The following is a 23659-nucleotide window of genomic DNA, read 5'->3' on the forward strand; positions in this document are numbered from 1 at the left end:
TCTAAATATTTAAATCTTGTGAGAGTACCTGCTTCCGCAGTATTTGTGTTCTCAATTTCAGCCACCCTGTTTTGAATTGTAGTCCCTGTTATAATTTAGAAAGAAAAAAGTAAGTGATTGTGTTGCAGTTTGTGAAGAAGCTGTGTCTATAAAGGGATTTTTTTTGTATGTGTGGAGTACTTTGTGGGGCCTGAAGTCTTCAAAATACTAAGCTTAACTGGTGGATAGTGGGTTTACTCAGCTAAAGTCTGTGAAGATGAAGGAAATTTATGCCAAAGCCTTGAGATAATTGATGAGGAGTCTAATGAGAAAATTGCAGGCAAGAAACGGCATACACAGCCAGGCTCAGTATTCAGAACCCAGTCACATTATTTAAAGTCATGGGTGGAGAGAAATGATGAATTGTTACATGATTAACACCCTATTTACAAACCATTAATCTGAATCTGGATTGCTGGTTTCTAAAGCTTTGATGCTTTCGACACCATGCACTACTTGGAACTTTTTAAAAGATGCCTTGGATTCAAATCTTGAGATCAAGTGACTGGATTTGATGTAAACTAAAAAGCTGTACGTTATGATAAAGCAGGACCTTTTAACCGCAGGTTAATTTGTTTTGGTGCATAAATTCAGTTTAGAATTTGAATGGGAAATTGTTGGATTTAAGGAAAACTAGGTTCAATCAATAAAACACATAAAATCCTGTAGTATCTTATCACATTAAATTGTACAGTATACTTCATTTTTTGATTGCAACCGTTGTTTAATCATCTATTTTGAAGCAATGCCTTTCTGCAAAGAAGAATGAATGAAGTTAGGCAAGCATATTAAAACTTGCAAAGCTCTCCAAAGAATTTTGACAAACATTTTTTTGAGAATATCATTAATGCTTTATTGCAAATAATATGCTACAAGTTGTATGAAATTTGAAAGATTTTGAATAAGTCACTGATTTTCCATTGGGCATTAATTGATTTTAAAACCCCAGGAAATCGATGGCAGAATAACCTTCACTTAATTTTCTAAATTTTGCAGTAAATTGTTGTAATCTCGACCATTACTCTTGGAGATTATAAAAAAAATGTTTCTTTATTGATCTAGGTTTTTGTATATTAAATCTTAAAAGTATATGTAATCAGCTTTGGCCCTTTTAAATCGTGCTTTATTTTAATTAAATCTCTGCAGCCTGTTTGGTGTACTGGGATTAAAGATCTTCATCTTTCTTGTGCAGCTAGGATTTTGCTTTACTTGTATCATCTCAATTTTGTTTTGTAAAATGGTTGTTTCTTTATAATTTGCTTTTGTAGTCATCTTCCCTGTGTTCCTTTACTCTTCTCTCCTGCTTCTTCCAAAAGAGCTGTTTGTTGGCAAGGCTGTGCAGTGTAAACACTAAAATAGTGGAATGGTCCAGGATATTCGAGTTCAGTCTGATAAACAATGCCACAGTTTGTTTGGATCTCTCTAAAGAGTGGTTGTTACTTTTGATTTATTATCGTCTCACCAGCACATTACTTTGAGTAGCACTTCCAGTCAAAGATTTGACAAATGGAGATTTATGCTATTTGACAGCAGGATGGGAACCACGTTCTCTTTTGTAAAAGCCAAAAAAAAGGGCTTTTCCAGCTTCCAGCAATGTGTTTGTAGTCTTGACCCCTTTCATATGCTAGGAATGTACAGCCAAGAGATAAATAGCACCTCCCTTGTGTTTTCTTGACCTGCTGACTGTCCATTCACTTCCCATCTGTTTTGCAGCCCACAAGGAATGGGTTGATATAAATCTTTCTTCTTGGGAGATAGATGATGTTCTGGATCTTAAAGGGCAGCACATTGGGTGGTTTCTCTTTTTAAAAGCTCGCTAGTTTTCCTCTAGGCTACATCTACTTGAAAATCCTACCTTATGAACTAGGTGTTAGAAGTACAGAGAAAACAGTTAGTTGCTCTGTGGTGGTGCATAAACTTAATTTTGCAATGGACTCTTTGTCAATACCAGTTAATCATAGCCCTGTTCATTTTCCAGTTCAACTATTAAATACTTTAAAGAGGAAAATTGTTCATTAGTAAACATTTTATTTTCAGCATTAAGATACATTACTGTTCAACTTTTATATTCATATTAGAGGGTTTAAAATTTAGAATCTAACTTATAATCTCAATATTTTCCAATAAAATCAGTATAAAATGTTTAAAAATTGTAATATCTTCACAAAAAAAGAAACAGAAATATATGTTTAACATAAGTAAAGAAATATTTTTGCATTAAATATAATCTTGACTAAAAGATCATTTTAAAAACCTACACCCATGAGAAGAAATTGCTGGTCTTTGATTTGTATTCAGAATGCAATAATGTGTTACAGAAATCATTCAATAATTTATATTTTAAACACTTTTTATCATACTTTTTTAATTCACTAATAAATTGTTTAATTTCTACAAATTTGGATCATTTTGGGGGTATATCCATTTGCTTTTGTATTTGTTAATTGATTTCCTACTGTGTTCCACAGAGAAAGTGAAGGTCAAATGTGATTTTCAGGTGTCAATGGATGAGAGACAAGGATGTAACTTGAACAGGACACATAGACATAATATGGTTGATTTGTATCTTCATTCAGAAATGGGACATATGAATGTCTATTTTATATTTTTAACTTAATTTAAGGAAAGTAAATTGCTTATATTTATTCTTAATTGCAGTCAGGTCTAAACTTGCATAGATTCAGTCCAAGACCTCCAAGACTGCAGGTTACCTTCATAGCTCCTATGTTAGAATCCTGGCATGAGTCCAGTGTTGGAAAGTAGTTGATAAATCACTGGTGAGGTTAAGTGATTGAACACAAAACTTCTGTATTTGTTTCAAGTCCTGAGCTTTCTGACACTGACCAAATAAAACTAGTTTACTCTCTTTGTGCCCTTTCCCTTCTTGACATTGTGTTTCCATCATTGTCTTTTAAAATGAATTTCTTCACCTCCTTTTCAAGCTTAACCTATTGTGGTTGGTTGAAAGATTAAAAGATTCCTTACCTGCAAACAGATTTTCTTCTTTTCAATACCATTTCTTACTATTTACTTCATTCAAAGGCTTTGAATTTGGTCAAAACTCTGAACTGGTTTCCTTTTTTAGAACCATGAAAAATTATGCAGAAACAGGCTCTTCTCATCAGTCCCAAATTACTAAAATCACAGAAATGCTGGAGGAACTCAGCAGGCCTCATAAACTCCATGGGAGATAAAGATATACAGGTGTATCCCTGTATATGAAACTAGAGCATTCCTACAGAACCTTGCATAAACCGAAATGGCATCAAGCAAAGAAGCAATTAGCATTGATTTATATAGGAAAATTTTTTGAGTGTTCCCAGATCCACAAAATAGCCTACCAAATCATACCAAGTAGCACTTAGTGTAACATAAAATAACACTAACATTTATTAAAAGCAGTAATTATATGATTAATACATATTAATACACAGCCTATCAAGTAGAAATGATTACTTGATAGGCTGAGTCTTCAGAAGTTGGGGTGGTGGGAGGTACAGGAGACTAGTATTTAGGAGCGAGAGGAATAGGGTCATCTATTGACATCTCATCATTGTCTGAATCCTTCAGGTAACTTACATCTACGCCGCCTTCTTTGTCTGCCTGCCTCGATTCAAAGGTCAATGTTTGTCGTCTGCTGTGGCTGATGTGGAAAGCTTCAAATGTGACAATATGCTTGACTGCCTAGTCTCACGCATTTTTCTATCCTGAGATACTCAAAGCATCCTGCAAAGTTGCTCTAAACCAATGGTTCTCAAACTGCCCTCCTAAATTCACTTTCCACCTTAAGCAATGCCTATGCCATAGTGCCCTGTGATTAGTAAGGGAATTGCTTAAGATGGCATGTGAGTGGAAAGGGAAGGTTGAGAACCACTGCTCTAAACCCAATTGTAACTGAAATATTTGCTTGAGAAAAATTGTCATTGGCCCATTTCTTTTGGAGTTATGAAACCATGCACATAAGGAGTCAGTTAAGTACAATTAAAACAGTGGTTTTCAAACCTTTTCTTTTCACTCACATACCACCTTAAGCAATCCCTTACTAATCACAGAGCACCTATGACAGGGATTACTTAAGGTGGGATGTAAGTTTAGGGCCAATGATTTTTCAGCTGGTCCAGATCCCATGTAGCTTTAAACCTACACGCCCTTTCAAAATTAAAGTCATACTTTTCTGTAATCATTGTCAATCACGGCAAAAATCAGATGCAATTGCCATCACATTCAGTTCCTGGATGAGTTTACTTTCAAGCCCTTCGCTATTGTGTTCGGTTTCAACTTATATCCTTTCCTCTTGCAATTGCATCTGTCAGTTCTTGGTCATGGGATCCCAAAACCTCTTCAACATCATCAATTTCCACAAATCCAACCTCCTTAGTCAGATTCGCTATTTCCGTATTGGTTCAAAGCCTTGAAAATCATTCACTGCTTCTGGACATAGTTTCCTCCAAACGCCATTTCCCAACGAGACTGTTAGTCTATCGAGAGCATCTCCAAGGTTGCTGATTGCCAATTTTATATCGTAGTCTTTACAGATCTCTTGGAAAGATACTTTGGAGTTGCCCTCTCTGTCAATGGCTGTTACAATAAAACACATTACACTTTTCATGTAGTAAGCCTTGATTGTGGCTATTAGACCTTGGTTACACAGTTGCATCTCAACAACGTCGTATTCAGCATTAAGAGCACACCACAAACGTTACCACCATACTCGATAATGCCAGGTGGATGAACGGCACAATTATCAAAAATTCTCTTTTCAACCCTATTCACCTGTGATGCCACTTTCAAGGAATTATGTATCTGTATTCCCAGGTCCCTCTGTTCTACTGCACTCCTCAGTGCCCGACCATTTATCGTGTGTGTCCTTTCTTGGTTTGTGCTTCAAAGATGCAACTTGTCACATTTGTCTGCCATTTTCCAACCCACTTTTCAAGCTCAAGTCAAGTTGCCTTTATTTGTCGTTCATACCATGCATTGCAAGGTAACAACGAGATTGTGTTTCTCCAGGACCACAGAGAAGATTTACATAAAGAGAAGTTAAAATATTAAGGCATATACAATAAAAGTCCAAGGTACACTATCCACAATTGTTCTGGGAATTCAGGAGCCTGATTGCTTGGGGGAGAAAACTTGCCCAATCTGGATGTAAGGGCCCAAGTGCTACAGTTCCTCCTATCAGATGGCAGAAGGGAGAAAAGTTTACATGAGGGATGAGTGAAGTCCTTCATAACGTTTATTGCTTTACACATGCATCGTGTGTTGTAGATGTCCATCATGGTAGAAAGAGAACCCCCAATAATTTTTCAGCTGGTCCAGATCCCTCTGCAAGCTTTGAAAGCTGTCCACTATACTTCCAATCTATGTGTCATCTGCAAACCTGCTGATCCAGCTTATCACATTATCATCGAGATCATTGATATAGATGATGAACAATAATGGACCCAGCACTGATCCATGAGGCACACCACTAGTTACAGGCCTCAAGTCTGAGAAACAATCATCCACCACTACTCTCTGACTTTTCCCATCCAGCCATTGTTGAATCCAGCTCACTACTTCACCATGGATACCTAGCTCCTGAACCTTCCCATCTAACTTCCCATGTGGAACCCTGTCAAAGTCCTTTCTAAAGTCCACGTAGACAACATTCACAGCCTTTCCTTCATCAACTTACTGATAACCTCCTCAAAAAACTTTATAAGGTTGGTTAAACATGACTATCACGCACAAAGCCATGTTGACTATCCCTAACAGTCCTTGGCTATTCCAAACAATTCTTTATCCGATCTCTTAGAACACCTTCCAATAACTTACCTGCTACTAACATCAGCCTCACTGGCCTATAATTTCCAGGGTTACTTTTGGAGGCTTTTTTTAAACAACGGAGCAATGTGCACTACCCGCCAATCCTCTGGCACCACAGAGCTAAGGACTTAACGTGGCTAACGATGTTTTAAATGTTTCTATCAGACCCTCTGCAATTTCTACACTAGCCTTCCTCAAGGTTCAAAGGAATATCTTGTCAGGCCTTGGGATTTATCCATCCTTATTTGCTTTAAGACAGCAAGTCCATCCTTCTCTCTAATCTGTATAGGTTCCATAACCTGACTGCTTATTTTCCTTACCTCTCACGACTCTGCCCATTTCCTGAATGAATACTGATTTTTTTTTTAAAAACATTTATAATCTCCCCATCTCTTTTGGTTCCTAACAAAGCTGACCACTCTGATCTTGAAGGGGACCAATTTTGTCCCTTACTATCCTTTTGCTCTTAATATACCTGTAGAAACCCTTAGGATTTTCCATCTCATTGTCTGCCAAAGGAACCTCATGTCTTCCTTAGGCCTTCCTGATATATTTTTTTAGGTTTTTCTTTCATTTTTTTTTATAGTCCTCAAGTACATCATTTGCTCCATGTTGTCTAAACCTGCTATACACCTCCCTCTTCTTCCAAACCAGATCCCTAATATCCCTCAAAAACTAATGTTTCCTATGCCTGCTAACGTTTGACTTTAATCCTGACAGGAACATACAAATTCTGTACTCTCAATGTTTCTCCTTTGAAGGTCTTCAACTCTCCTCACACATCCTTGTCCAAAAACAACATCACAATCCACGTATTCCAGATCCTTTCTCATTTTCTCAAAATTGGCCTTTCTCCAATTTAGAATCTCAACCCAAGGCCCAGACCTGTTCTTCACCATAATTAACTTGTAACTATTATGATCATTGGACCCAAGATGTTCCCCTTCACATACTTCTGTCACCTGTCCTGTCTTATTCCTTAATAGGAGATCCAGTATTGCACTCTCTAGTTGTTACCTCTATATATTGACTTAGAAAACTTCCCTGAATACATTTGACAAACTCCAAGCCATCCAGCCCTTTTACAGTATGGGAGTCCCAGTCAATATGGGGAAAATCAAAATCTATCTCAACCTTGCGTTTCCTGCAGCTGTTTGTTATCTCTCTACAGATCTACTCCTCCAATTCTCATTGACTATTGGGTGGTCTATGATACAACCCCATGACTGTGGTCATACCTTTCCCATTTGTCAGCTCCACCCATATAGCCTCAGTAGACGAGCACCTCTGGTCTGTCCTGCCAGAGCACAGCTGTGATATTTTCCCTGACGAGCAATGCCACTCCTCACCCTTTCATTCCACTGTCCCCCCACTCCCACACCAGTTCTATCACGCCTAAAGCAACGGAAGCCTGGAACACAGATGCCAATCTTGTCCCTCCTGCAGCCAAGTTTCACTAATGGCCACAATGTTATAATTTCACATGCCAATCCACACTCTAAGCTCGTCTGGCTTTCCTACAATACACCTTGCATTTGAAATGAATGCATCTGAGAACATTTTCACCACAGACAATCCGTTGACTTCTAACAGTATGTGCAATTTTCACATCATGTTTTCCCTCCTCCACTCCACTCTCTACTCTGTCACTCTGGTTCCCATCTCCCTGCAAATCTAGTTTAGACCCACCGGAGCAGCACTAGCAAACCTTCCCACAAGGATATTAGTTTTCTTCCAGTTCAGATGCAAACCATCCCATCGTGCCAGTTTCCTGAGTAAATACTGATGCAAAAAAAAAACCATTTAAGCTCTCCCCTACCTCTCCTGGCTCTATAGAGAGCCTGCTATTCTGATCTTCAAAGGACCAATCTTGTCCTTTATTATCCTTTTGCTCTTAATCTACCTATAGAAGCCCTTAAGATTTTCCTTCACCTTGTCTCGCAAAGTAACCTCATGTCTTCTTTTAGCTCTCCTGCTTTCTTGTTTTTCCTGCATTTTTTTATACTCCTCAAGTACCTTATTTGCTCCTTGTTGCTATACACCTCTCTTTTTCTTCACCAAATCCCAAATATTCCTTGAAATTTGAGGTTCCTTATGCCTGTTAATTTTGCCTTTAATCCTGACATACAAACGCTTTTAATTTCAACATTTTGCCTTTGAAAGCCTTCTACGCAGCAGATCCTTGCCAGAAAACTACCTATCCCACGCCATGCTTTCTAGATCCTTTCCCATTTCCTCAAAATGGCCTTTCTCCAACTGAAAATTTCAACCCGAGGACCAGACCAATCCCTATCCATAATTATCCTGAAACTAATGGCATTATGATCACTGGACCCAAAGTATTGCCCGAAACACATTTCTTTCACCTGTCCTGTCTTGTTCCCTAATGGGAGACTCATTATTGCAGATTTAAACAGAAATGAAATTAAAAAGGAATGTAATCAATAAGCATTTATTTATCTATTAATGATCAACAGGACATAGGTGACCAAAATTTAACAAGTTTTTAAAAATTAAGAATTTTCTTTCTCTATTCACCAACCACACTGTGCATTCTCAACTTCAAAGGGCAAATAACAAAGCTGTGACCAATTAGTACTTCTCATTCTATGCAAGCAAACATTCAGATTTACTTTTTATATAGAAATAGGTTTAACTCATTTTTGTGGTTTCCTGTCATATTTTAAGTCCGCTGGTATATTGCCCACAAAGCAAGCTGATTTGCTCAGTCCAAGTATACCTGGGTATGCACGCAGTGCATGTGCTATGCAAATGCTGTCGTAGGTCTGGGTATGCTTAGTCAGGATAAATGTAGACAGGCTATAAAGCAGCTCACATGTACTGTGCATAATATTGATATTGATTGAACGCATGTTGATGCACATGTTCTTCAGGCGTTAGCATAGTGAATGTACTTAGCTCTAGCATTTATTATCTTCAGAAAGATTCAATACTGCAGAAATGTTTCATCAATGTCGCAACAGCTCTGATACATATGTTACATTCATGGCAAGTATACACTTAACCTCAAAGAAGCAGCCTAACTGCACTTATAATAGAGTTAGGGAAGCATTGAGTTCTTTACAACGTAATAAATCTCTGGGAGAGGATGGCCTCCCACCTGAATTTTATAAATACTTTAAAGATTTATTGATTCCTCAATTTATGGAAGAGGAAATACATATTTTACCCAAATCTTTTAAAGCAGCAATATTAACTGTGATTCCAAAAATAAAGATAGCGATCCATTAAAGCCATCTTCATATAGACCAATATTTTTATTAAATGCTGATTACAAAATATTAGCAATCGGTTAGCAACATATTTATTAATGTTAATAAATATGGATTAAATTGGCTTTGTTAAGAAAAACAAGTTGGCAGATAATGTTACTACATTATTAAGTATCATTAATTTAGCACAGAAAAGAGGAGATTTAAGTGTAGCAGTGACTTAAATGTGAAAAAGGCATTTGATAGATTAGAATGAGATGGTCTGAGACAAATACGTACATATTGGATTAAAGCCTCGTATAATGGAATAAGGGCTAAAGAAGTAACAAATGGACAAGTTTCTAATTATTTTCTTTTAACTAGGTCTACTAGATAAGGATGTCAATTCTCTCCAGCTTTGTTTATTTTAGCAATAGAATCATTAGCAGAATTTATTAGGTCTGATGCTGACATTAAAAGGTTCAGAATTGGTAGAGAAAAATACAAAATTAATATATTTGCAGATGATGTAAGAATTTATTTGACTGAACCAGAAAATTCATTGCATAAATTGTACTCCAGATTGAAAGAATATGGTATAGTATCTGGCTATAAAGTGAATTGGGATAAAAGTGAGATTATGCCTCTTACTAGGGATATTATACACAGTGTAAAATAAATTCCCAATTTAAGTGGCCAAAGATTGGAATAAAATATTTAGGGATTTGAATGGATAATAATTTAAATAATATATTTAATTTGAATTATACTCTTTTACTTAAGAAAATTGATGAGGATCTAAAAAAAAAGGATGGATTTACCTATAACTTTACTAGGTAGAGTTAATTGTATCAAGATGAATATTTTTCCAAGGTTACAATATCTCTTTCAATCATTGCCTTTATTTGTCCCACGAAAGTTTTTTTCCAGTACTGAATAAAATATAAGAAAGTTTCCTTGGAAGGGTAAAATGGCGAGGGTTTCATTAGAAATATTAACATGGAAATTTGAATTGGGAGAGCTACAATTTCCAAATTAAAAAAATTATTATATAGCGGCACAAATTAGATTTCTCCCCTTTTGAGGAAGGAGAGAAACCAACGTGGATTAAAATAGAGATGGATAAAATAAGAAAGACTATGTGAAGATTTTATTTACAAATGGGACACGAGATTAATAATTGGAAATAGGGATACTCCATTGAAATGGGAATGAGGAATAATGTAATTCATAAAATGCCATTGACACAGAACTAACTTATACCATTTATAATAAATAATCAATTTTTTGACATTTGGTTTTCTAAGGGAATTAAGAAAATAATTTTGAAGAGGGAGAATTAATGACATTTGATCAATTAAAAAATAAGTATGTGATACAGAATACAATATTTTGGTTATTATCAAATAAAGGCATATTTAGTGATAAATTATGCCCTACAATGTTATTGCCTGAAAGGAGTGAGATGGAAATTTTGCTTGGTAATAAATCTGTTGAAAAAATTAGTTCAACTATATGTGCATTATTGCGAAAAGGAATGTGTAAACAAGGAATTCATAGATCCAGGCAGAGATGGGAAATGGATTTAAATATTAGTATTGAGGAAAAAAATTGGCTAGAACTGTCATGACATTATGACAAATACAATAAATGTTAGATACAGATTAGTACAGTATAATTCCTTACATCAGTTGTATCTTACCCTACAAAAATTGCTTAGACTGAAATCAGATTTATCAGATAAAGGTTTTAGGTGTAATCAAGAGATAGGTGGGGTTTTTTCACTCTCCACGCGGTCATGTTCAAAATTAAGACTGTTCTGGATGGAGCTGGGAGCATTTTTAGAACGGGATACAGGAGTTAATTTCCCTCAAAATCCTATGCTTTTCCTATGAATGTATGCAGGATAAAACCAAAAGTGACATTTTATTTGTTTCAAAAATAATTTGTGAAAATTGCATTAGCAGCTGCAAGAAAAGGTATAGCATTAACCTGCAAATCAGATTCACATGAGGGATTGGGATAGATGGCATGCTGAAATTCATAGCTGTATTCTTCTTGAGAAGATTATATAATTTAAGAAATAGATATGATTCCTTCTTAAAGATTTGGTGTCCATATTTTCAAGTTGTAGATATTAATTTATAAAAGTCATCCCCTGGACCTCTGGGAACCTTATCAGCTCATTGGAGTCGATTAATTAAAATATGATTAAAATGTCAAGGTATGTCTATGAAATTATGAAAATTTTAATAACCAGGTGTGTTCTATCTTTATTTTCTTACTTTTTTTTCTTTTCAGTTTTCTTACCTTTTCATTTCTTTTATTATTTGGGGGAAGGGGTGGGAAGGATGTGGGGAGGAAACTATACATATAAAAAATGTATTATAACTATGTGGTATATGATTGCTAAATTCTATATTTGGATTAATACGTATGTGGAATTTAAATAAAAAACTAAAAAATATACACCATTTAAAAGACAAAAGACAGTGCAAAATGTAAAGTAATTTTGAAAAATAAAAATCAGTATTGTAGTCTTTAATTGTGTAAAATTCACTTTAATCAGGTAATTCCCATAACTTTCAAAATTTAAATTTGAACCCCAGTTGCTGGCTCTGTAACAGTGTTGCACTATGCTAACGGTGTCACCATCATCATAACACCTGCTTGCATATTTTTTAACTTAATGTATATGCCATTGTATAGGATGATCCTCCAATTTGGGTTGTTTTATATGCTGGGTCTAAAATTCAAACCTTGATAGCAAAGTCTCAACACCATTGCAATCTTCCCCTTCTCCATATCCTATTCCCATCCTGCTGGCTCCGACTCAAATGTCCCAGTCAGACCCTTGGCACACCTTCCTCACGGTGAAAACCCAACTCACCTCCGAGCAAGTGTTCCAGTCAGACCCTTGGCGCACCTTCCTTGTGGTGAAAACCCAGTTCATCTCCATGCAAGTATCCCCATAAGGCCATCGGTGCACTTTCTTCGCGTTGACAACCTGATTCACTTCCACGCAAGTGTCCTGGTCAGGCCTTTGGCCTACCTTCCTCATGCTGACAACCTGCTCACCTCCACACAAGTATCCTCTTCCCTGCCATATCTTATCCGCATCCCACTGGCTCCAATTCAAGTGTTCTGGTCAGGCCATCTACACATCTTCCTCACGTTGACAACTTGACTTGCCTCCACACAAGTCCTTGCTAGTTTAGCGGGGGAAATCTGCACGTGTTTTGCAACAACTTTAATGGATAAAAATAATACTAGCACCTGCATCTAAAATAAATTGAATTAAATTTGCAAATAAAATATTAACATAAGGATGTTCATTGATTTATCCTTGGTGATAAAAGGGAATAGAGAGGAGATAGTGAAGTAAATATGTACTCTACATTTTCATGAATATCACTATTGAAAATTTTATGAACGGTATAAAAAAAACCTGATGAAGGTGATATCTGGAAACTTATGGAGACATGTGTGTAAGTATCGGTAGTCCCTTTCTCTCTTAATTCCTTTCAAGGATGGATATCAACATCTTTATCTCCTCAGGTTTTGTGCTGTTGATACTTTACAATTACATTAAACTTTAAATCAGCAGATTAGGGATGAGAAAATTAAATGGCATTGGTATCATGAACAGATGTGGAGCGCTGCATTGAAACTCTAACAATATTTGAAAGCATTCACATTCACATAGCGTGCTTGAAATAGATTCCAGTGTATTGGTTAAGGGATTAGAATATTCACATCCAGATCAGAAAGTAATGAATTAAGCCATGCAATAGTTCATCTCTTATGTAAACACTCTTCAAAGGACTGATGGAACAGTATGAAAGAAGAGTCAAAGGTCAGTTAAAGAAAGACCTGTATGGGTCATAGTTTCATGTTTGTGCATGTGAAGGTTGTTATGGACTTTTAATTTAGGGTTTTTCAAAGTTAGAAAGTGCTGCAAAGTTTCTGCATTCATATTTTTTGTAATTTTTCAATACTTTGTTCTTCTCAGAAGTTGTGCTTCCAATAACATTATTAAATATAACTTGCTTGTTACTGATCTTGACAAGTGCAGACATATACTATCTTATGAATATAATAAAACATTTTAGCTAATACTACTGGTCGTGTAAGTGAACGAGAGTTCACTTGGTGTGCGATTGAATGGTAAACGATCCTGTTTTAAAACTGCCCATGCTGAATTGTGTCACTCACATAAATTATAATTATCCATTTCGTGCTCATTCAGACTGATGGTTTGTATATGCCACCCCAGGCTAATCCTGTGGCCACACTTGCCTGATGCAGAACTGTGGGATGGGATTGTGCTGGGGGCCTTCACTGCGCAGTCCCTCTGTGATGTAAAGTAGGCTGCAGGTAGCAACCTAGTCTCAGGTGGTAGAACCTGAAGCCCTTTCCCCAACACTCTATTTGTTAGAGAAAGCCATCTTTAATTGCTCTGACAAAGACATTTGAAGTCAGATGATGGATTAATTATATTTTTAATTGTTAAAAAGTAAAGTTTTAAATACAATACTGTTAATTTCTAGCTTATTTGTTCATGGTATGTGAACATTAACAGCAATGCTGCTATTTATTACCCCTTTCTAATGGCTTCCTTGCTGAAGAGGTAGATGAAAGTCTTTTGCCTGAAGTCACAAATAGATCAAATCGGGCAATGACATCAGGTTTTCTTACTTGAAAAAACATGTTAACCAGATAGTTTTTTTTCTTGCATTAATCTGGGATTCCATAGTTAACATTTAAGACGAAAGTCATAAAATAAAGCAAAATAACAATAAAAGAGTACATTCAACTTTATCACCAAGATTGGCAGGATATTTTGCACCAGCCCTTCAACTCGGCATGTGCCATTGCTGCTGCTAACCTCAGTGAAATGGTGGAGCAAAGGTTTGGATTTGCAGGCTTCTGATCGCCAACACATTGTGTATTTTGTGGAAGTAGATGATGTGCTAACAAAAGAAAAAAAATGGAGGTTCTGCAGGAATTACTACCTACAACAAACCATGATACATCCCATTAAATCTGGCTGCAAGCTCTCTGTTATCTTAGAAAATAGTTCATTGATTATGAACCAAAAGTAAAATAACAGCAAGTGCTGGAATCTGAAATTAAAAACTGAAAATGCCAGAAGTGCTCCTCAGAACAGGCAACATCTCTGGAGAGAGAAGCAGAGTCAATGTTCCATGTCAGTGATGTTCCGTTGGTAGGCCATTGATCTAGCATACTCACTGTTTCTCTCTTCACAGAAGCTTCTTGGCTTGTGGAGATTTACTGTCATCTTTGCATTTTACCACTCATTGTAAAGTTTGGTTTATTATGATCCCTTCAATCTTGTAAATTATTTATCAAGTTTACTTCCTTGGAATAAGAAGTTCAATTCAGACATTTTCTATGAAAATATTGATGTTTGAGATATTGACTTAAAATTTATGAGAAACATAGCCAATGCAAACTTTTATCTTGCATGCTGCTTGAATTTTAATGCATGATTCTGTGAAGATGCCAGATGGCATTGCTATTTCAGCTGTGCAGAATAGATGCAGCATGTGCCATCAATAGCAGACGCATTGAATGAGTTAATGCTTGGAGTGTGGAAGATGCATTCAGGATCTGCTTTAAAAAAAACTGCAGCTTGTTAAAGAACTTGGGGTGGGAAGTAATTGACCTTTTCAGCCCACACATTCCATTTCATTCCATTCTAACTACATATTTTACTGAATAGACTTTTGTAATTAAACAGCATTGCAATTACATAATTATAAGTAATGGTAATTGATCATTATCAAGGAAGCAGTCTTTATTTGAAGGATCGTTTAACTCATCTTTTAGATAATAGTACAAAAAATCGTCGAAACATCCGTTTTCACCACATATATCATTCATTTTTCCTTTCATTTCGGTAAATTGCTCATTAACAGCAGCGAAACCTTGATTTACTTGCAAAGCTAAATCTGTTTAGCAATGTCCATTAAAACTGGATTTGTACCTTCAGCTCCAACAGGTACAGATTTTAAAAGTTGATGCCTACCTTCCATTAATCTGGCTGCCTCCATAAGTAATTCCTCCTCTTCTAATAGGGCAGGAATTTCTTTCTCCTCTTGACCTGGGCCACTTGACTGCGGGTCCGGGACCCCCCCCCCAGCTGGCCAGGCTGACCTCTTCGGCATGGCGGAGGCCAAGTTGGGGGGACCGGGCCTGATCCAACAATGCACACGCGAGTCCCCGGCCCCTCTGCAGCGCGCATGCGACCGTCGCTGCGCACAGCCAGGTGCTACCGCGAACATTGTTGTGCGTCTCTGGCATGCCGACTGCGCATTGATCTCTGCGCACGCTTAGCTCCCCCTGATCGACCAATAAACCAGGAATGCTAGGAATATCGGCACCAAATTGCAAGGTAGGCGCCAGTGTTATCTTTAACCTGCCAAAGGAAGTCCTCTGAGCCTTGGACATCGCTTCACTCGACTCCTGAGGATCCTTCTGGAAGGTAGGGTGAAGTTCTTCTGCACTTTCAGCTCATTTAAATGTCGTTTTCTTCACTAATTTCCTTCTATTTTCTTCATTGCTGCTGTGGTCAGTGTTTAATCAACCTTATCACTTTTTAAAATGTGGTCAAACACTTATAAATCAGGCTTTGAATAATTCAGTCGGGGAGAGGTGTTTTCTCGTGTCTTCTTCCTATTCGCCATCTTACCACGCCCTCCTGTCAAGCCAATATTTTGATTAGTTGTAGATGAAACTTGTTTAAATCATCTGGATCAAAATTATTTTAATGAAATTTGAGCAGCTCACAAAGATATTGGTGTTAATATGGTGTACCAGTATGATTTCGATAGTAACGTAAAATGCCTAACCTGCATTTGAAATTTGAAAATGAAAATTGTCACTTCAGCCACATCAAGTCCCCTCATTTGCTGGCAGATCTTCTCAGATTTAGTAATTCAGGGAATGCTCAAGTGATAGTAGAACTACAGAGTGTACTTTGTAGATGATTGGGATGCAACTGTCTGTACTGATAATGTTTGGCATCATAAGGAATGGTACCTGTGAAAATAATTTTGCTGTGATATTGAAAATTTTAAAAATCAGGAAAAAGTGTAATGTGCAATGAATATTGGAATATGTTGAATGTAAGTATATTTTAATTTAACCAAGTATGCTTTGACAGGAAATCATCTGCAATAAACACATTAATGTACTTCAAGTTATGTTTTGAATCTAAGTGAGATGATGTATCTCATAAAAATTAATTGTATGTATGCTAAGGTAGAAGGCATCCACAATTAATTCATATACTTCCAGATTATTTGGATATTTATTATTGTCAATTAATATGTATCGAGATTGCAGTTATTGTCAAACTTTTCTATATTTCAGAGAGAGTTCGTGAGATTCAGGAGAAGTTAGAAGTTTTCATTGAAGCTCTCCTTCAAGAAAAATAACAATTCTTTAATGTATGTATGGTTTCTCAATGATAGCATATTTATTAAAAGTTACTAAGAGTTGTTTATGGATTCATATTTTAGGAGCTTTATTCATGGGTTAACATTTACCCAGTAAGTTGTTGACTTCCACTGAGCAAGAACATCCTGAGTTACATCTCTTCAGGAAACATCAAACACACATTTATTTTCAGAATTCTTCTGTAAAAGTGATAAAATGTTGACTCGAGAATCAGTGCCTAATGCTCTTTAGTAGTCATTGCTGGAATTGCATTGCTATATTCTCTGAGGGTAAGGAGGGGCAAAAGATTCATTATGATCCCTTCTTTCCTTACTGAGGACAGCTTCTATTGTTGTCAGAATATTCACATAAATAATGACCAAGTGCTAACAACACTGCAAAGCAGCTGGCATGTACATGCGTCACTTAGAAGAGAGTTATATTCCCAGGAAAAGAAGAATAGTAAAGCAAACTGGCTAACAAAATTGAAAATGATTGGGAAACTGAGTGAAATCTGCTCAATTTTTAGTTTTTGAAGTTGTATTATTGAAGCTAATAGATCAATATTAACCATTTGAAATTTAACAAAATTTTACTCATGTAATTGATTAGCAATAATCTTAGAATATGTTCAGTCCAAATCAACACTTGTTAATTTACACGCTTCAGTAAACTGGGATTTGGTTTTAGCATAAATTTTCAAGTATTCCTATTTATTGTTGTAAATTGAATTGAATGTTAGTGTATTTTTCAGTTACAGTTTTAGACCAACTTCGCTTCATCTTCATGAAGAATTGCATTGCTTTGTTGCTGGTATGTGGTCCCATACAATCTGAACAAGTTCCATTCTTCTTGTTCCAGCACGTAGTTAATTTCAAGAGGAACAAATTTGTACCTCTATTTTCTCATTATTTTATAATTTTGGTTAATGAATATTGTCCAAGAATATGAATCTAGCTATTATTCCCACTATCTGAAACAGAATTACCCAGATTAATCGTGGTGGCCTTGTGAATTAAAACTAGTTAATTCAGAATGGACGAGGGATCAAATCTCTGGTGGTTTAAACAGCAAGGTTACTTGGGAAAGCTAAAGATGTAATTTTGCTTGTTTCTGAAATGTAATTGTGTTATTTCCAAATGATAAATGATAATAATGCTGATCGGATTCTCTGATTTCACTGGCATTCATGTCACAGATGTCCCTACAACATTGCCATGGTATTTCCAAGCAGATTACATGTGCATTGAAAGAAGAAAGTTTTTTTTTAATATCCTCCACAAATGTTTATGCATATTAATTTGTTTTCTCTGGCTTTGAATATTTAATTGGAGGAATTTTATTGTTATTAGAAATGTTAGTATGAATATTAGACATTGTTTTCTCTTGCTTCATATTGAAGAAATGTTTAAGATATTTAAAGAGATATTTTGGGATTATTTAAAAAGATATTTTGGGTCCTTTCCAATAATAATGAACGTTATTTTATCTTGATTTGTAAACAAAAATTCCTACACTATTGGAACCATTTTTATCTTGCCAAATCTTTTTTTTTCCTTTAGTGCTTATTCGTCACAACCTTTGACTATGAGCTTCATGAATCGATAACCATTAGGTGAAGTGCTTCAGGGAGTTAAAGCATTGGCTTAAATACACCTCAGAAGACATCACTTTGTAAATTGTATGCACTGAAATTAAAATCCTTTAAGTTCTCCTTGCATTCTAATCTTTGAACTAAGAATTCATGGGCAATGTTTTCCTTGCAATTTTACAAATCTTGAAATTCCCTTCATTTAATTTCAACTAATCAATTTTTTCTCGTGTATTATTCTGTCTCCTAAAACACATCAAAATGTTGACTATCTCAAATATATAAAACAAGAATAACCATCGCTATGTAAATGAGGGCCAATGACCTTTTGTCAAATTCATAAAATTTTCTGTACAAATATTCAGATTTTAGAGAACAGCTGTCAGAAGCAACATTTAATGAAGGATTACATAGTCCAACTTGTGTCATCCAATCACTTGTTCATTGATAAGCAAACACTGCATATCTTGGGTCCCTATAATAAATAGATCCAAAATTAAAGTGTTTACAAAATGAATAATTGTCTGTGCTAAAATGGGAGTCGTATTTGGTATATTTCTTTTGGATCTTTCAATGTTGTACTGTACCAAAATCTCCAGAATTTGTGCATATGCATAAATGAATGAGAAACATCATGACTGTTTAAAAATTATGTAGTCTATGCATGATGTAATTATTGAGGGATCATGTATTTATTGAATGCCGTTGTATTTAATTAAAACTGAGTACAATTTTGGAGATGAAAGCACTTACGTGTGAAATGTTTCGCATGGATGGTGCTCCTGAATATGGTTCATTGATGTCTAAAGACCTGCTCTAAATTGTGAGATACAATTATCCATTATCAAAAAAAATGAGGACATGAGAGTCAACTATTTAATATGGATCATACTAGATCTATCAACGGAAGCACTGAACATTTGCACTGCGGACAGATTATTTCTGTTTGATAGGTCCAAGCTTGCACCATACATGAGCAATCGTGCTAATCTGAATTCCTGCAAGTTCCTATTTTAATACTACAATTCTGACCATCCCTAGTGCAATTTTAGTATTTTCCAGAGCCTAAACAATTGCCATGAATGAAAATAAGAAAATTCCTCGTATTACTTTTGATTCTTTAGTCAATTCCTTCATTCCATGGCTTCTACTTCTTGATCTCTCTGCAGTGGAAACAATTTTCTGCATCTGCTCCATCAGTACACTTCATGACTTTTTAATCCCATTCCCAAAGAGAAACAACCTTGGGTGGCACAGTTAGTGTACCGGTTAGCACAATGCTGTTCTAGAGCTGGTGACTGGGGTTTGAATCCAGCGCTGTCTGTAAGGAGGGTGTACATTCTCCTCTGGATGCCCTGGTTTCCTCCCACTGTTCAAATCATACCAGGGATTGTAAGTTAATTGGGCAAATTGAGTGGCACAGGCTCGTAGGGCCGAAAGAGTTGTTACAGTGCAGGATGTCTCAAGTTAAAATGTAACCTCCGCATCTCCAGTTTATCTGTCCCTCATTATAGCTTTCTCGAACATTCTGAACTGCTGAAGTTAATCTGGGCAGTCTATTGATGGCTATTCCCTCTCTAATAAGGAGCATTGATTCTTAAGCATATTTTAAGTGATACAAAGAGTTAGCAGAGTTATCCAGTTACACAAAATAGTTGTTTTATTTGTTCTCAGAATGCCTGTGACAGTAATAAGCCCACATTTATTGCCCCCTCCAAGTCAGCCTGAAAATTACATGTAACATTTTCAGTTTGTAGTAGAGCAGTCACTGTGATACTGAGTTGTGAATTCCACAATGCAGTCACCACAGAGTACTTGTAAATGTTCCATATAATGTTGGAGTGGGGAGATAGGGTTGAACAGAGAGTGGGAGAATTATATATACAATGGCAAAGATGACACTATTGCATTGTGTGATGTTGAGTTTCTTTGACATGTTGTTGCGCTTATGCATATTACATCATCTTATTTATCAAATATTGAATGATGGAGAGGCAATAAATTCTGCCATTCAGCAGCTAATGAAAGGCATCTCTACATTCATGATCCTTTAGGTATTCGCAAGCTTGATGTTTTTGCATTTTTCTTGAGACGTTCCAACTTCTGCATGTGATTCTTGTGCAATTCATTTTTAATTTTCTTTAAATATCTATCATTTTAGTCTTTAGCTGTATATAAATTATGATCTTCAACATGATTAATAACCCCCAAATTCTCCGTATTTGAGCCGTAATTACAGGTATTTCACTTCTTATGATGATCCGACATGATTTTTTTTTTTAATTATGATGGTTTGAATCCGTACTTTCATTTTAGAATTCCCATTTGTTCCCGCACTTGCAATATGCAGTATGCTACTCTCCCGTGATGCTGGGTGATGGCAGCATCGCACGACAGTATTATACAGCATGCTCTCTCGCAATGCTGAGGTAATGATAGAGTACTCATGATCCTCCTGATCACTAGAGGGAGTTGGAGTCTAGTTGTTTGCAGCTTGGGTTGGATTCAAGATGGATGCCTCTACAAGGTAGTGAAAGAGTTCTATAATTAATAATGTATAGTTGTTTTAAAAGAACCCAAGTTTCCTTACGACAATAAAATAAACATCACATGGTATCAGGGGTGAGAATCAGTCATTATCAGCAGAGATGGAGAGTGTAAAGACTCCTGATGGTGTAAATTGGACTTGAAAAGTCGCCCGTGAGTGGAGGCCATTCACACAAAGATTCATGCTATACCTGCAAGCCAATGGACTTGATAGCAAACCTGATGCACGGAAGATTGTGCTGCTACTTAACTTGGTGGGACCTCAAGCACTAGAGATTTTCAATATATTTGTTTTTGCCAAGGCAAAAGACCTGGGCAAGTTCAACAAGGTTATCGAGATGTTTGATGAGTACATTTCAGGGAGAGAATTTCAATACTTTCTTAGCAAACTTAAAATTAAAAGCAAGAGCATACAATTTTGGATCGCTGCAAGATTCAATGATCTGTGATTGAATTGTGTTCTGGATTCTTGATAAGAAAGTGAGAAAGAGATTGCTGCGAGAGACAGAACTTACCTGTGAAGTTATGCCACAGTAATTTAGCTCTGCTCCACGTGAAATAGAAGGCATTGTCATAGCTAGGGTTGGGGCACACATACATAAACAAAAAAATGAGATATAGGAAACAACAAAAAGGTGGATAGACATACAATTGTAAATGATGTGGCACTCGACATGCACCAAAACAATGTCCAGCGTATGGAAAAGTCTAATAAGTGCAAAGGGCAGAATCATTGTGCAAAGCAATGTTTTTCCAAAGGGAAACAACAGAAGTGAAGGTGTGCACACTACAAAAAAAAACCTTTTGGAAGAAACCGCTCTCAGTGATGCACACTTCGTGCAGAAAGATTAAAAACCAATCAACACTGAACAGCCAAGCATGAATAGAGTCGAGCAGGATAAGTGAACTGTATCATTACATAGAAATGGAACAAATATTCCTTTCAAGCTGATCATAGGGCAAAGGTCAATTTTATCTGTGAGTGTGACATCAGGGCAATGAAGATAAAGCCATACATCTGTGCACATCCTGTACAGCTCAAAGCCTACAATGGACAGAGCATTGACACAAAAGGTACATGTGAACTCTTTTTAAGATTTTTACACAGATATACAATAATCTAGGAATTAAACAGTACAAAATGTAAAGAATACAAATTGTAAGAAAGGGGGAAAAAATTCAAAGCCAACCCCACTCTACAAGGTTGGAGAAAAAAAAACTAATGTGTGGATATCAAGTGACGACAACCTGGAAATACAGCATCAAAGGGTATGACAACCCTAAAACTTTAGATTGAGTAATGGTCCATAAAAGGGCCCCATGTCATTATGAAATTAATATTTGAATTTTTAATATATCTAATTTTTTTCTAAACTTAAACAAGACATAACATTTAACCATTGTGTGTGTGTAGGTGTTGTGTTATCTTCCAATTTAATCAAAATTACATGTCTGGCCATCAATGAAGTAAAAGATAAAATTTGATTTAAGTCAATAAAACATCATCATCTTGAAATGATCCAAAAAGAGCGATTAAAGGGCACGGTTCCAAATTAACTTTAAGGATCACTGATAATGTGTGAAAAAAATCTTTGCAATTTTTTTCTAAACTAGGCAAGTCCAAAACATGTGAATCAAAGAAGCCTCCACAATTTAAATTTGTCACATGGAGGGTGTTTATCAAAGTAAATATGAAATAATTTAATATTAGACATATGTGCTGTATGGACCACTTTAAATCCCAATAAGCAATATGCACAAAGAAAGGTCATATTAATCACATTACAAATGGAATCCCAAACCTCATCAGAGAATGAAAGATTCAAATCCTGTTCCCAGTCTCTCTTAATCTTAACTAACAAGGCCATTCATAAATCAATCAAATTCTTATAAATAAGAGATATTGAACCTTTACGAGAAAGTTGTATATCAAATAGTATGTAAAGAATATTTGCCTCAGGAATTAGCAGAAAATCAGGGATCTGAGATTGAACGAAATGCTAACCTGTAAATATCTTTTTAAAAAAAAACATTTGGTCATTTAAATCTAATCATCAATTATAAGAAAATGAAAAGATGTATTTAAAATATTTAATGCCCAATCTGTGCCAAACCTTACAAGCTGTATCCTGCAATGGGAGTAAAAAAAAAATGATTAGGACTAGTAAAGGAAAAATTCTGAAATCCAAAACAACTTTCTATAAAACCTGTAAACTAAAAGTGAAAATTAAAGAGCACCACCTCAGGTTCAACGTGGTCGCAGATGGACATGAATCACTGCTTGGTAACAAAGCCTGTGAGAACTTAAGCCTAGTCAAGAGGGTGCACACACCAGGGAAACCTATTGTGTTAACTGATGCATTATCCAAGGCAATAACGCAGAGTAAAGCACACAATGAGAGTTCCACAGAGACAGATGTGAATCTCTTCCTGTATCTGACATGAAATCAAAGTAGATTGCAGCTGAAAAGGACACAGTTCTACAGAAGGTCATCAAGAATCTGAATGAAAGATGGCTTAGAGGTGAATGTCGGCCATACTACAGCATCAGAACTGAGCTGAGTGTTGTCAATGGGCTTCTGCTCATCAATCACTGTGATGAGATGCTGAAAAAGGTGCATTAGGGGCACCTTGGAATGGAAAAATGCAAGAGAAAGACTATAACTGCTGTTTATTGGCCAGGGATAAATGTTGACATTGACAAGATGGTTTCCAGCTGTGAGACCTGTTTGAAACATCACTCAAACCAGGCAAAGGAACCCATGATCATAACTGACACCAGAGGAACCATGGCGGAAAGTTGGGACTCATCTGTTCCACATTGATGGAAATAATTGCTAGTTATTGATGATCTATCGAACTATCCTACTTCCTAACATGTATTTGATCACACAAGCGGCAGACATGAAATCAATCTTTGCAAGATATGGAATTCTTCAAATTGTCTACAGTGACAATGGACCATGTCACAGTTGTAGAGAATTCTAGAACTTTGAAG

General features: G+C 36.2%; 1 protein-coding gene across 4 annotated transcripts in view; it reads left to right on the forward strand.

Annotated features, from left to right (window-relative positions):
• The window catches only part of opa1 (OPA1 mitochondrial dynamin like GTPase), an 84286-nt gene extending 65427 nt beyond the window's left edge, over positions 1-18859 (forward strand). For all 4 annotated transcript variants that reach the window (XM_069897022.1, XM_069897024.1, XM_069897023.1 and 1 more), the window contains 2 exons: positions 16458-16534; positions 18086-18859. In XM_069897022.1, the coding sequence (XP_069753123.1) occupies positions 16458-16522 (65 nt within the window). In that variant the 3' untranslated portion in view covers positions 16523-16534; positions 18086-18859. The remainder of the gene's footprint in view (positions 1-16457; positions 16535-18085) is intronic.
• The last annotated feature ends 4800 nt before the right edge of the window (positions 18860-23659 follow it).

This window comes from Narcine bancroftii, chromosome 9, assembly GCF_036971445.1.
Source record: "Narcine bancroftii isolate sNarBan1 chromosome 9, sNarBan1.hap1, whole genome shotgun sequence".
Classification (NCBI taxonomy): domain Eukaryota; kingdom Metazoa; phylum Chordata; class Chondrichthyes; order Torpediniformes; family Narcinidae; genus Narcine; species Narcine bancroftii.